The sequence below is a fragment of the Oryctolagus cuniculus genome, chromosome 1 (assembly GCF_051225735.1).
Source record: "Oryctolagus cuniculus isolate XC-2025 breed Fujian yellow rabbit chromosome 1, ASM5122573v1, whole genome shotgun sequence".
In the NCBI taxonomy this organism is placed as follows: domain Eukaryota; kingdom Metazoa; phylum Chordata; class Mammalia; order Lagomorpha; family Leporidae; genus Oryctolagus; species Oryctolagus cuniculus.
Window position 1 is genome coordinate 157,966,287 of NC_142867.1, and position 15,456 is coordinate 157,981,742.

Below are 15,456 nucleotides of genomic sequence, written 5' to 3' on the forward strand. Positions count from 1 at the left end.
ATTATAAGGAAACTGAGTTGGAAGAGAAGTAACCAAGACTGAAATTGGCACTCCAGTACGGGATGTGGGCATACCAAGTGACATCTTAAACTGCTGCACCAATATGCCCAGCCCTTTTGAAGCTTTAAACAGCAGAAATTTCTTCTCTCACATTTTGGAAATCAGAATTCTGAAATCCAAGTGTTTGCAGGGTCATGATCCCTACAAAAGCTCTGGGGGAAGAATCGTCCCTTGCTTCTTGCAACTTCCAATGGCTCCTGGCTTTCCTTGGCTGGTGGCGGTTAACTCCAATCTCCACCGCTGTCTTCCGATAGATAGCCTCTTCCCTCTGTGTCTTTATTCATCTCCGCTTTTCTGTCTCTTTTAAGGATATAGGCCATAGACCTATCCTATTTCAAAATGATCTCACTTTGAGATTCTTTAATTACATGTACAAAGATCTGTATTTCAAAGAGGATCATATTCCAGATTCAGGTAGATGTCTTTTGAGGGCCACAATTCAACCCTGTACAAACTCAAACAGTTAATAAAGCTAAGAGAAGAAACTCCCTTAGTTATAGAGATAATTTATATCACATAACATGTGGTTTAAAATAAGCTGACAGGTGTCAGTGCTGTGGCGCAGCAGGTTATAGCCTTGGCCTGAAGCGCAGACATCTCATATGGGCAGCGGTTCTAGTCCTGGTTGCTCCTCTTCCAATCCAGCTCTCTGCTATGGCCTGGGAAAGCAGTGGAAGATGGCCCAAGTCTTTGGGCTCCTGCACCCATGTGGGAGACCCAGAAGAAGCCTCTGGCTACTGGCTTCGGATTGGCGCAGCTCCGGCCTAGGGAGTGAACCAACGGAAGGAAGACCTCTCTCTCTGTCTCTACCTCTCTCTATAACTCTGTCTTTCAAGTAAATAAAATAAATCTTAAAAAATTAAAATAAAATAAGCTCACAGTTCTATATTCTAAAACCCTCTAACTTGACTCTAATACAGATAACTTTGGGAAATTAAAAAGCCACTTCTTTATGATAACTGTTCAGGAAGAATGAACTTACATGTTTTCAGGAACTAGTATAATAAATAAGAAATTCTCATGTAGAAAAATATATATGTTTGTTGGCATCATTAAATGAGGAATGAGATTTTTAGTTACTTAAATAAAGTCCCTAGTCATCATGCAATTGGAATTACTAGCTTTGACAGAAAAAAATAGATATTATTAAATGAGCTTCTATAAGTAAATGTCAAGTAAGTTAACATGTTTTATTAGTGTAAAATATATTTGTAGCTAATAAAATATACTTCATATTTTAAGGATTCCTTCTGTCATTTGTGGGTAAACATAGGTAATTGCTAGTACCTATATACACTACAAAAATTAAAAGTAATTGCTTGTTTAATACTAATTCTAGATTGCAGCTCAATTTTATGTTCAACTATCTTACATGTCCTTAAGCAAACTTATATGGAATTTTTTTAGAAAAATGCTTTTCTAACCAGCAATCATCTAGTTCCTGAAGGGTTGTATATCTACTTCAGTTATGAGTCTGTGTTAACAGACAGTAACCAGTCATTAAACCTTCACTTTTACCACAGCATGAAATCCAAAACACAAATAGAATGTATGAATAAATAACACATATGAGCTTTCAAATATTTTGTCTACTGCTTTCTTTTTTTTTTCTAAAACAAATAAAATACTAAATGTAAAAGCAGAATAAAAGCTGTGGTAGGGAAACAGGTAGGGACTAAATATATCTCATGATATAAGGATAAAGATGAGACATAAACAGAAAAGCCAAAGCAGCACAATTAGCTTAGTGTGAATATACAAGATTTAAATATTTTCAGCTATTAAAATGTTTTGTAAAAATTACCAAAAATAGATTTTCCTCAATATCTAATAAAAATTAACCTGTAGAAAGAATAAGGGTAGGTTAGGAAATAATAGTATACAATTTGCTGGAAAGCATTTGAGAGATGCCTTAGGATATTTAATCATCTTATATTCTTTTGGCTACCAATGTAGCCTTATATGTATTTGACAGGCAGAGTTAGACAGTGAGAGAAAGGTCTTCCTTCCATTAGTTCACCCCCCCAAATGGCCACCATGGCCAGCGCGCTGCGCCAATCCGAAACCAGAAGCCAGGTGCTTCCTGATGGTCTCCCATGTGGGTGCAGGGCCCAAGCACTTGGGCCATTCTCCACTGCACTCCCGGGCCATAGCAGAGAGTTGGACTGGAAGAAGAGCAACATAGACTAGAACCCGGCGCCCATATGGGATGCCGGTGCCGCAGGCGGAGAATTAACCAAGTGAGCCACGGCGCTGGCCCCCAATTTAACCTTATAAAATAAGAAACAGTATGTGCTGATCAAGCAAAGAATTCTGGACCATACAAATCACAGGATTTAGTCAGGATCCACAATGGTTGATTTTAGATTGGCTAGATTAAGGAATACTTAGGGAACTGCTAACGCATTATTTTGAGGGTGTCTTTAGAGAAGACTGGTGTATGGGTTTCAGTGCACTAAGAGGAGAAGATTAACCCTCAACATGGGTGGGTACCATCCAATGGATTGGGGTCCAGATACAAAAACAGAGAAAAGACAAGTAGGCAAGGAGGTCAACCTCTCTCCCTCTCCTCTCTGAAACTGGGATGCTCTCCTCTTCTACTCATATGTATGGATTTCAGAATTTTTTGCATGAAAAGAAACTTATTTATTTCATTTTCCATGAACATTTTAGGGTACCCTTATACTAACCTTGGACATCAGAACTCCCAGCTCTCTCCTATCTTTGGACTCCAAGACTTACACCTGTAGACCCCAACATTCTTAGGTCTTTGGCCTTGAACTGAAAGTTACACTAACAGCATCTCTGCTTCTGAGGCCTTCAGAGTTAGACTCAGCCAAGCTACCCAGGGTTGTCACTTGGCAGATGGCCTGTCATGGAACTTCCTAGGTTCATAATCATGGCAAGTCAATTTCATAATAAATTCCTTCTCAAACCTCTCTCTCTATCTCACACACATAGACACACACACACATCTACTCCCATATGAGGGTACTTTAAAGAATTTGTGGAAAATGTATACTATGGAAAAAAACTGACTGAATTGAAAAGAATTTTGCACCAAAATAAATTTTTTAATTGTATTTTTCCACAAGTGTTTTGAAATACCCTCATATCTATATCTACACTCATATATCTATCTATATCTATCTATATCTATATCTATATCTATCTATCTACCTATATCTATATCTATCCTATCAGTTCTTTCTAAGTAACTCTAATACAGGACCATTTGTGTACAAATCAAGCTTTTCTGCCAGGAGGTTCCACTGTGATAGTAACTTGCTGATATTGGCCCTCCTGTGTTGTTGTGGTAGCCTCCTCTATCATGCAGGATACATTTATTGCAGGGGAGTTACTACTTTATTTTTATAACAAGAGGCAATGTTGTTGAACAGAGAAATAATGAATATCCACATTTTATAGACTTTTTAAAAAAAGATTTATTTGTGGGCTGGCGCCATGGCTCACTTGGTTAATCCTCCGCCTGCAGTACCAGCATACCATATGGGCGCCGGGTTCTAGTCACAGTTGCTCCTCTTCCAGTCCAGCTCTCTGCTGTGGCCTGGGAGGGCAGTGGAGGATGCCATTTGGGGAGTGAACCAACGGAAGGAAGACCTTTCTCTCTGTCTCTCTCTCTCACTGTCTATAACTCTACCTGTCAAATAAATAAATAGAAAAAAGAGATTTATTTGTTTATTTGAAAGTCAGAGTTAAGAGAGAGAGAGAGAGAAGGAAAGACAGAAAGAGAGGTGTTCCATTTGCTGGTTCACTCCCTAAATGGCCACAATGGCTGGGGCTGGGCCAGGCCAAAGCCAGGGGCCAGGAGATATTTCAGGTCTCCCATATGGGTGGTAGGGGCCCAAGCACTTGAGCCATCTTCTGCTGCTTTCCCAGGCCATTAGCAGGGAGCTGGATCTGAAGTGGAGCAGCCAAGACTTGAACTGGAGCCCATATGGGATGCTGGCATTGCAGGCAGTAGCTTTACCCACTACACCACAGTGCCAGCCCTCAGACTTGGTTTTGAAGTATGGAGCAGCAGTTTTGCTTTGTTGACCTTTGGTCAGCTATTGAGTGCAAGTGAACCTCAATTATCTCAAAACAACATCATCTATCTTAACAGTTGCTGAGAAATTGCAATTACATAACCTAAGTACTAGAGAATAAGGATCAAAGGGTGAAAATTATGTGGATGAAGGGAGAAAACAAATGGATACATTTCCCCAGAAAACCTAGTTCTCAAAGCTCCCTTCCCCTACTATCACATGATAAAGAATGGCATCATCAGTTGCTTATCAGAGTCAACCTGCTTATCAGAGTCAGCCTGAGGACATTGTTATTTACAAGAGATAAATATGCTATGCAGGAGTGAAAAATTGATCCAGAGGACAAGATAAAGAGAAATGAAAAAAAAAAAAAGTGAGTGATTTATGTGTGTATGTTCATTTCTCAAGCACTCATTCATTTATTGAACAATCATTTTCTGAGCACCTGCTATGTGCTCAGTTTATTTATATGCTCATAAATATAACTTGTGTGCTCCTCACATGAGCTAACTATCTAGTGGAGGAGAAAGAAAAGAGACAAATACACAAACATGCATTGACAATGGATTGTGTTCAGTTTAGTGACGGGAAAATGAAAATGAAGGGCCTCTTTTCACAGATGGTGAGCGAAGGCCACTCAAGGTAATTACATTTAAACTAAGGCAGGAATGAGAAGAACATAGCCATAGAAAGAGAAGCCTAAAGGGCATGGCAAGCAGAAAAGCAGAATATACAAATGTTTTTGTAAGAGGCAGCTGTGGTTCATGGAGAGGTTTAAGGGAATACCAACGTAGGGAGGACAGAGGAGTGGGAGATGGGTGTTACACCACACAGAGATTTGTGGCCCTTATAGCAAGGGTTGCATATTCAGATCCCTCTGAAGGGTGGTAAGCACAGGAGGATGAAATGATCAGATCCTCATTGTGATTTTTTTTTTTTTAAGAGTGGATTGAAGGGTCCTGGATGCATATGAGACCTGTTAAGAAGCTGAGGTAGTAGTTCAGCAAGAGATGACGTCAGCTTGCATCTGGTGGTGGTGGAAGCTGTGGAAAAACAGGATGGTTTCAGATATTAAGGAGCCAAGAGAGGCCGGCGCCGCAGCTCAATAGGCTAATCCTCCACCTGCGGCGCCGGCACACCAGGTTCTAGTCCCGGTCGGGGTGCCAGATTCTGTCCCGGTTGCCCCTCTTCCAGGCCAGCTCTCTGCTGTGGTCCGGGAGTGCAGTGGAGGATGGCCCAAGTGCTTGGGCCCTGCACCCCATGGGAGACCAGGAGAAGAACCTGGCTCCTGCCTTCGGATCAGCGTGGTGCGCCGGCCACAGTGCGCCGGCTGCAACAGCCATTGAAGGGAGAACCAATGGCAAAGGAAGACCTTTCTCTCTGTCTCTCTCTCTCACTGTCCGCTCTGCCTGTCAAAAAAAAAAAAAAAAAAAGAGAGAGAGCCATGAGGGTGACTGCTGTGATGCAGCAGGTTAAGCCTCCACTTAGGATGCCTGCATCCCATATCAGAGTGCCTGGTTTGAGTCTCAGCTACTCCAATTCCTTTCCAGCTTTCTGCTAACGTGTATCTTGAGAGGCACAAAGGACGGCTCAGGTTCTTGCCTCCCTGCCAGCCATGTGGGAGACCGGATGGAGTTCTAGGCTCCAGACTTTTGCCTGGCCCAGCCCTGGCTGTTACAGGTATTTGGGGGATATGGGGAATGAGCCAGCAGATGTTAGATCGTGGTCTCTCCCTCCCTCCCTCTCTCTGTCACTATGTCTTTCAAATGAATAAGCATTTAAATATTTTTTAAAGGAGACACAAGGGTGGACATTGTCCCAGGTTAGACCTGGTGGAGAGAGGCGGGAAAAAGAGGAACCTAGAGGTAGCATCTTAAGTTTCTAGTTTGTGAAACTGAATTCTCTAAAAGGAACTAGGCTTAAATGTGGTTTGGGGTATAATGAAGTGTAGACATTCCTTCTGGAGAGGCCTAAGAGAAGAAGAGTGTAAGCAGTTGAAAATGCAAGTTTGGAAGTCAAAGGAAAAGTCTGCACTGGATGTAAAAATCTGTGAGTCAGGGGCCGGCGCTGTGGCTCAGTGGATTAATGCCCTGGCCTGAAGCACTGGCATCCCATATGGGTGTCGGTTCGAGACCCAGCTACTCCACTTCTGATACAGCTCTCTGCTATGGCCTGGGAAAGCAGTAGAGGATGGGCCAAATCCTTGGGCCCCTGCACCCATGTGGGAGACCCAGAAGAAGCTCCTGGCTCCTGGCTTTGAATTGGCACAGCTCCAGTCATTAATGCCAACTGGGGAGTGATCAATCAGATGGGTTTTCTGCCTCTCCTCTCTCTGTGTAACTCTGACTTTCAAATAAATAACTAATCTTTTAAAAAAAATCTGTGAGTCACCTGCTTCTGTGTCGCCATGAGAAGCTCTGGTTGTGCAGATCTCCTAGAAGAAAATGTGAAGTAAAAAGAGGGGAGAGCCTAAGACTGAGCTTTGAAGGAAGCTTTTAGTCAGCCTTGAGGAGAATGGCTTTCAGAGAAGGGCTGCCAAGAGAAGAAGGAAAACCAGAATAAATGCAAAATCAGATTCTCTAGACAAAAGTGATAGAAGTTATCACGGCAGATACTGCTGAGAAACCCACTGCAACGAGACATCAAGAGATTAGTGTGGCCATGGGAGAAAAGACAAAAGCAGTGGCTGTGGTGGGTGGGGCAGGAGCCAGACTGCAGTGAGTGGATGAACGGCAGAGTACCTAGGAATTGGCAGTGTGTGCAATCACTCTTGAAGAGGTTGTGCTTTAAAGCGGAGCAGGGAGATATGGCAGGAGCCTGGGGGTGGGGTGCCTGATTAAGAGAAAGTTTTGGGGGCTGTTGCTGTGGCATGGTGGGTAAAGCAGCTGCCTGCAATGCCAGCATCCCATATGGGTGCCGGTTCGAGTCCCGGCTGCTCCACCTCCGATCCAGCTCTCTGCTATGGCCTGGGAAAGCAGTGGAGGATGGCCCAAGTCCTTTGGCCCCTGCACCCACATGGGAGACCTGGAAGAAGCTCCTGGCTCCTGGCTTTGGATTAGCGCAGCTCCGGCCGTTGCGGCCAACTGGGGAGTGAACCAGCGGATGGAAGACCTCTCTCTCTCTCTCTCTCTCTGCCTCTCTGTAACTGTGCCTTTCAAAGAAATAAATAAATCTTTTTAAAGAGAGAGAGAGAGAGAGAGAGAGAGAGAGAGAAAGGTTCTGTTTCTCTAAAAGCTCAGAAGACACTGGTGATGCTGGTGTGCTGGTTGGAATGGTCCAGGAGTCAAGAGGTGATGACACAGCAGTTTTATTTCTCAAGATCCTGGGAGAGCGAAAGGTAGACAGCACACTTCAGAATGTCCTGCTCTTTTGCCTTGGATTAGAAAAGGGCTTCTTTTGCCTGGTTGGTTTTGGCTTTTTAGCTGTAGCAGAAAGAAAGAAGAAAAAATGCCAGCAGAGGCAGGAAGTTGATAATTTGGTTGAAGGAAGGATTTCTGTTTCTATTTTCTTTTTTTAAAAAACTTATTATTTATTTGGTTCATTTGAAAGGGAGAAGGATAGCTCCCATCTGTTAGGTCATTCCCAAATGCACCCAAAAACACCCTGGACTGGGCCAGGTCAAAGATGAGAGCTAGGAACTCAATTTGGTCTCTCTTATGGGAGGATGGGACCCAGCCACTTGAATCATCAGCTGCTGCTCCTAGGTTGCACATCAATAGGAAGGTGGAACAGGGAGTGGGGCTGGAACCGGAATCAAGGCACTCCAACATGGGATGCAGGCAACCCAAGTGGCATCTTAACCACTGTACTGAATCCCTGCTCCTGTTTCTGTCTTCTCAATGAACTTACGAGAGGAAGCTGTCTTCTGGAAGTCAGTAGGGTATGAACTGGGGTAGAAAGTTCAAGGAGAAATAAGAAAAGGCTGTCTTGGAATAAGGACACATATACTTATTAGAGGAATACAGTTATCTGTGTCATCTATGCTGAGGGCCCTTTGAGATTTGAGGACAAAACTTAAAATTATGCCCCTCCATCAAAGAAGGATGTACTTTTCTCTGGAGGGAGGAGAGAACTTCCACTTTGCTTATGGCCTTATCTAAATACTGATGGAGTTTGTGGACTCAAAAGGCTTCCATAGTCTTGACAGCTCATGGTAAGAGCCTTGGGTGGTCCCTGACGCCGTAAATAAGAGTGTCAATTGTTAAATCAACAACAGGAGTCACTGTGTACTTGCTCCCCACGTAGGACCTCTGTCCTTAATGAGTTGTACTATGAGAATTAACGGTAAAACTAGTCTTCAAACAGTACTTTATACTTTGTGTGTCTGTCTGGGTACAAACTGCTGAAATCTTTACTTAGTATAGAGTTGGTCTTCTGTACATAAAGATAATTAAAAATGAATCTTAATGAAGAACGGGATGAGAGAGGGAGTAGGAGATGGGGTGGGAGTGGGGGTGGGAGGGCGGATATGGGGGGAAGAACCACTGTATTCCTAAAGCTGTACTTATGAAATTTGTATTCATTAAATACAAGCTTTCTTTTAAAAATGAAGCCCCCACTGGAGGATGGCTTCCAGCCACTTCCAGATGTTCAGCTGCAGGCATTGAGATGGGGAATCACGGAAATAACCTAGGGTTTGGTTTTTGCAAAGCGAATGCAAGGAAAATGAGAAGGATTTGAAAAGCAAAGATGTTTTTAAGGGAATGATTATAGTGATGTACCCTGGCTTCAAAAATGGGTAAATTAGGCAGAGAATAATGGTTTTTGAGAAAACATTGAATCACTGGATTGGAATCTACCAGGAGATCAAAGAATTGTGCTTTGGTGTCATGGAACAAAAAAGTTAGGATAGGGAACTGTCAGTGAAAAGTGAGACATTGGCTCCATGTATGTTGGATTTAATGAATGTGCAAGTCTCATTTATATAAACATTTTCCCTTCAGATTATTGGGTTTTGCTTATTTGCTATGTTTCCTTTGTGTGCTCTTTTCATATTTTACATAGGAGGTAGCCTGCTCTTAAAATTATTCAAGTAATCATCTTTAATATTTTCATATTGCAAAGACAAATATGAAATATAAAGTCTCCTTTTTTTCTGAGACAAAGAATTGAGATTTTGCACCCATTTTCCAAATACTGTTATTATTTCAACTTTAAACATAAACTACAGCTTACTGATTTTTGTTAAGGTCCTGACACTCAGTCTCAAAAATAAGTATCATGTATTTAGATCCCAGGAGGCTCTTCTGAGCCTGAAGGAAAATACCTTCCTGATCTGTGTTGTAATTCTGACAGTTAAAAAAATACACACACACATAACGTTCAACATTGTACAACCTGTCTATAATTTGGTTTTGGCTTTCATTTTTAGACTGCTTTGGAATCTTTGATTGTATTTTGATTTGAGCTTTTCCTGACATCCTATTGAACTATAACTTCCCTCTATGATAGCTCTTCATTTTGCCTTAATGCTCACTGGATGGTGTGGGTTTTCAAGTAATTTTTTCATAGGGAGAATGTTTTCCCAGCCTTTGTATATCTGAGAATTTGTTGCCTTCCCACATGCAGGAAAATTTGTCTAGACAGAATATTCTTGACTAACAACTAAACATCGCCTCTAAATTCTTCCTTGCCTTTTGGTATTTTGTGGGATAAGAAAAACATTTGAAAGTAAACTTGCTTTTAATTGTTTTGTTGATAATTGACTTTTCCTCCATGTGCTTTAGGAAGTATTTTTTTTCTTTTTGTAATTCTTCTTCCAATTAAAATATTTTGCCACAACATGTTCGTGTTCACGAGTTAGTGGAGAACAGGCAAAGTAGTTTCTACAGTTATCTCTTAAATTCAGCAGTCTGTCAGAGCTCAGACTGCTGTTTCTGTTCCATGTGTTCTGGGTCCTCCATCAGAAAGCCCCCTGGGTTGGTGCTAGGCTTTCTGCCCTCCCCATGGGTCATCTGCAAACACTTGGTCGACTTTGTTCTCCATGTCACTGACTTGATTTTCTGTAATAGTACTTCTATTTCTTATAGTTTCCTATAGGATTTGTTCATCATGTTTAAATTGAGTTATAATTAAGATAGCATAAAATGCACAGAACTCATTCAGTTTCATGAATATGAACAATTATATATAGATTTACCAACCTCTAAAGAACAGGATATCAAACTTTTCCATCACTTCAGCAAGTTGTCCCATGGCCTTTTCCAGTTGATCATCTACTTTCTACTTAGTTAACTATTTAGGCTTCAGGCATATGAAATGAGAGAGAGCATGCCATTTTCACATAGATTTTTTTTTTTAACTTAGAAAAATACTTTTTGAGATTTATCCATATTTTGCATAATCAGTAATGTATTTTCTTTCTTTCTCTTCCTTCCTTCCCCCTTCCCTCCACTCTGTGCCACCCCCTTTCCTTCCTCCCTCCCTCCCTCCCTCCCTTCCTTCCTTCCTTCCTTCTTTCCTTTTTCCCTTCCTATTGCTGAGTAGTATTCCATTATATGAATGTACAACAGTTTGCTTATCCATCCTCCTACTGACAACTATTTGGATTGGTCCCCAGTAGTTTGGGACTATTATGAATAAAACTGTAGAAATATTCTTGTACAACTCCTTTGGCAAATATATATGTTCATTTCTTTAGGGTAGACACCTAAGAATGGCATTGTTGGGTCCTATGTAGATATATATTTTTTATGTTTTTACAAAACTTAAAGAAAAAAAAAAGAAAGGAAGGAAAGAGAGAGATTGAGGGAGGGAAATATGGTTATCTTAGAATTGTACTATGAGGGGTTAACATGTCATGACATATTGGGTTAAGCCAATGCCTACAATGCTGGCTTCCCATATGGGCACCAATTCTGTCTGCTCTACTTCCAATCCAGCTCCTTGCCAATGTGCCTGGGAAAGCAGTGGAAGACAGCTCAAGTACTTGGGGCCCTGTACCCATGTGGGAGACCCTGATAAAACTCCTGGCTCTGGCTTCGGCCTGGCCCATCCCTGATCATTACAGCCACTTGGGGAGTGAACCAGTAGATGGAAGACTGCTGTCTCTACCTCTACCTCTCTCTGTAGCTCTGCCTTTCAAATAAGTTTAAAAAAAAATGAAATACAGGAAACTGCTTCTCCTTGTATTAATAAAAATTTTTAAAAGAAAACTAATTTTCAATATCCTCCAAAAGGAAAATGTTTACTGAGCTACAGAGTTCAGAATAAAAAAAATCAAACAGTTCTTCCATGCTTGTATTATTTATTATCTTTCCAGCAGTGTACAAGAGTCTATATGCCTTTTATCCTGATTTTTTTTTTCAGTTTTTTCTTTCATTTATAAAATTTCTATTTCCATCACAATTTTGGGTCTTTCCATAGTGCCATGTCTTTTTGTACTCCAAGGATGATGGGAATGTTCTGAACCTTTCTTCTGTATTCTAAAGTACATTATTTGAGATGTTTGCTCACACTGCTACTCTTTTTGATTTTTCTGTCTTTTGTTTTGCAATGTTTTTGGTAAGTTTCATGTGGGTTTCTCCTACCTCATACCAGAGTGGGTCAAGATCTGCCCACATTTGTTGAAGACAAGGAAAATAAACTGCTCTTGGACCAGCTATGAATCCATAGTACAAGGTTAAATACTCATTTAAAGTCCACAAATGAAGGGAAAATTGATAAATACAAGTCATGTTTGGGAATAGCAGGGCATAGGGCAGTTACTACATTGGAAACTATAAAAAATGAAACAGAAACAGAAAAAAAGAAAAAGAAAAAATGAAACAGCATTCTACAAATTAATAAGCTTATACGTCATATGTGATCAAACATTTAGTCAATACACCAATCTTGCTCTTTTCTTCTTAGACCAATATTATCAACTGGTACTATGTGCCAAGCACTGTATTAACCACTTTGCACGTATTTTCTCTTAATACAAGCCTGAGAGCTAACTATTATAATGCTGCTGTTATTGTCATAGCAGTAATCAGAAAATGAACCCTTAAAAAAATTCAGTGATTTTCTCAAGGTCTTACGATTAATGAGTAATAGCTAGAGATTTTTCTTTAGGAGAGTGTTATATAATCCAAAATCAAGAATTGGAAATTATGTAATGAATTTAAATCATGGAGACCAAAATCCTAGAAAATTTGAAAATAATATTAACCAGTTTTTAATGTCAAATTTATCATATTAGCTGATTACAGTATGTCCATTTTATTTTCTTATCCTGCAACACTTCTCTGTAAAGCTAAAGAAACTGGTTTCCTGCCTTAACACCTATGACGTATCAAGACATTACCACATTCTCAATGATTCCAGATTCTAAATTAGATTTTCAAACCCTAACTCATTTTGATTCATGTAAAATTGAGCAAAAACCCTCCAATTTAACATAACTTTTTAAAACATGAATGAAAGTATTACATATATTATTGTATTTCTTATAATTTATACTTTGGAATAAAATGTGCCATTGTAACATTCTGAGAGTTATTTCAGAAAATGATCAAAGCCATGCGTGTCAGAGACACACCATCTAATGCTCTTAAATATCAGGAAGACAAAGGCACCAAGAACAGAAAAGAAGCTCTCAAGACCTAAGCCCATTAAAAAAAAAATTTCAGCTCCATCACACACAGTAATAAAAAGAAAGTTTCACAGGAGACGCCTGGACATTTGACTCACACTTGCTTTCAAAGCAAGCAACGCCATGCACACCCAGGGAAGACAGTTACAATGGACCATGAAGAAAGGAGGCATCACTAATTCATCAGCCACCTAGGACGTCCTTCAGCCTAGCAAACATCAACTGCCCATGGAAATCGCAGTCTCATTTGGCTAAACACTGTCTGAAAGCAAAGTCACTTCTTAGCCTTTCTCAGAGTTCTCAAGGCTAGCACAGATTTGATTTGTGATCACTTTGGCAAGGTCAAATAATTCTTTTCTGAAACAGTATTTTTGATGACAAAGTTACTGAAAGCGTACAAATCTAAACCATTAAAATCTAGCCGGAAGGATAAAACAAAAGGAGCAACAATCAAGGGCTTTTTCAAAACAATCTCTCCAACACTTCAGAAGGAATGATCCTTTCCAACCTATGAACATTAACAAGGGATCATGGCTTTCAGGTGGTTAGTGCTATGAGAACTTCTCCCTTTGCATATCATCTCTTACTGCTTGCAACAGCATTATTTTGTTTATTACCTATTATGAAGACTCACTACCAGGTAACAAAACTGTTTCCCAAAAAAGCCTAGAACCTGCACATGGGTCACATAAGAAATGGATGCACACATTGACAACTTTGCAGGAGTTCCAAAGGGTGGACCACTGACCTGTTCCCAGCCCTATCTTCACTTCATGCTTCAGGACTTCGAGCACATTTAGAAAGCCACTGCTGAGCCTGTGGAGAGAGGAGATGTCAGAATGAAGAGATCCATGTGCTTCTAGCAAAAGAAGGGCACCAGCAGGGCCACTGTTGTGGCACAGTAGGTAATGCTGCAGCCTGCAACACTGGCATCCCATATGCATACCAGTTCGTGTCCTGGCTGTTCCACATCTGATCCATCTCTCTGCTAAAGGCCTGGGAAAAGCAGCAGAAGATGGACCCAGTGTTTGGGCTCCTGCCAGCCACATGGGGACCTGGAAGATGCTCCTGGCTTTGGCCTGGCCTACCACTGGCCACTGTGGCTATCTGGGGACTGAATCAGTGAACAGAAAATCTCTCTTTGTCTCTCCTTCTCTCTGTAACTCTGACTTTTAAAATATTTTTTTTTTAAAAAAAGAGAAGGACACTAGTAACAATGAAAATTTTATTTCCTATCTTATCAGCTCCAATACCAACACAAACATATCAAATCAGACCATCCAAGATTTGGGAATAAAACTGATCATAAAAATTGTAATCCTTGGCCCACATTGATCTCAGGAGGCTACAATGGAGCAGGAGCCAGAAGGGAAAGCATGGCATCATTTGGATGGAAAAATAAATGAGCAATTAAACCTTGCAATTAGTATAAGAGCCTTATTTGGCTTGAACAGTTTTTAAACCAATCCATCCTTTGGTATTAGGAAGTGAAAATTATAAAGCATTATCTTTCCTCCATATCTGGAATAATCTGTTATCTTAAATGACCAGTGATTTGTGTTAGGAAAAATCATCCTAAAAGTATGGCACTTTGGGCTCGGAAGCGGGTCTCTCTGACCTGCATATCCTCCCATTCCTGTTCCCATTCCTCCTCCTTGCCCTAAACCCTGCACCTCAAGGCAAGCCATAAAAACTAGAATTTCTCTTCCCAAGGCAGCTCACAGACATCAGAACCCCTCATTGCTACCAAATCAAGATATAAAGCCTAAAGCTATAATACTGATAGCCCCCTGCCTTTCTTCCCTAGAGCTGGCCATAAACAAATTCTGGGACCTAACTTGCCTGAGAGGAAAGCCCAAGACTCCCACTTCAGAAGGGGTACCCAGAGGGTACAAATGCTACATGGAAAGGCCAAGAGAATTCAGGACAGAAAGGCCTTACAGGGTGCCCTGACTCAGTCTATCAACAATAGATTTCATCTTTTGTCCAGTTACATTTCTACGTGGTCGTCCAAGCTTCCTCGAAACTCAGCATACAAATAGGGAGATATCTCTTTTCTCTGTGTCTTTGTTCTAAAGCCCCCCTTGCATGTAAAACTTCAATCAAATAAATTCATTATGTTTTTTTCTTATTTTATTAATCTATCTTTTGTTCTAGAGGGTTGGTCATGATTCTTGTGATAGGCGAGGAAAGATATCACTCCTTTCCTTGACTACACTTGCAAAATCAAAGATGAGGGTACACCTAGAAAAGCGGGTGCAGGCTGGTGGATTAGGACCTGACAGTTCAAGTTCTGCTTCTGAGACCAGCAGTGACCAGGACAGACGCTTCCTAGGCTGAGTTCCAAATCTCACGACCCTAAGCTTAATGGTTGTGCTGCCTTTCTAAAAAGACAAAGGAAAACTAACTTGATTTTAGAAGTCCAAGAAGATGCAAAGGTCAAAGAGGTTTGCTCCAAGGCACAAATAACTATAATTTCCAAAACCCCAATACACAAACAGTAAATCTCTGAATGCTGTTCAAGAAACACAAGCAGTGACCACTTTAACAGATATGTGTCCTTAAGAAATTTAACTTCCAGGGTGTGAGTAAAGCCGCCACCTGCTGTGCCATCATCCCATATGGGTGCTGGTTCCAGTCCTGACTGCTCTACTTCTGATCTAGCTCTCTGCTATGGCCTGGGAAAGCAGTAGAAGACAGCCCAACTTCTTGGGCCCTTGAACTTAAGTGGGAGAACCAAGAAGCTCCTGACTCCTGGCTTTGGATTGGTGT

The 15,456-nt window shown here is 40.9% G+C and overlaps 1 protein-coding gene across 3 annotated transcripts in view; it reads right to left on the bottom strand.

The window, feature by feature from the left end:
• The window catches only part of GDA (guanine deaminase), a 107,249-nt gene that overhangs the window by 9,731 nt on the left and 82,062 nt on the right, over window positions 1–15,456 (bottom strand). For all 3 annotated transcript variants that reach the window (XR_016223272.1, XM_002708206.6, XM_089316296.1), the window contains exon 10: window positions 13,433–13,500. Coding sequence is in view for 2 of the 3 variants with exons in the window: in XM_002708206.6 (XP_002708252.1) it covers window positions 13,433–13,500 (68 nt within the window). In the remaining variant the exon portion in view is untranslated. The remainder of the gene's footprint in view (window positions 1–13,432; window positions 13,501–15,456) is intronic.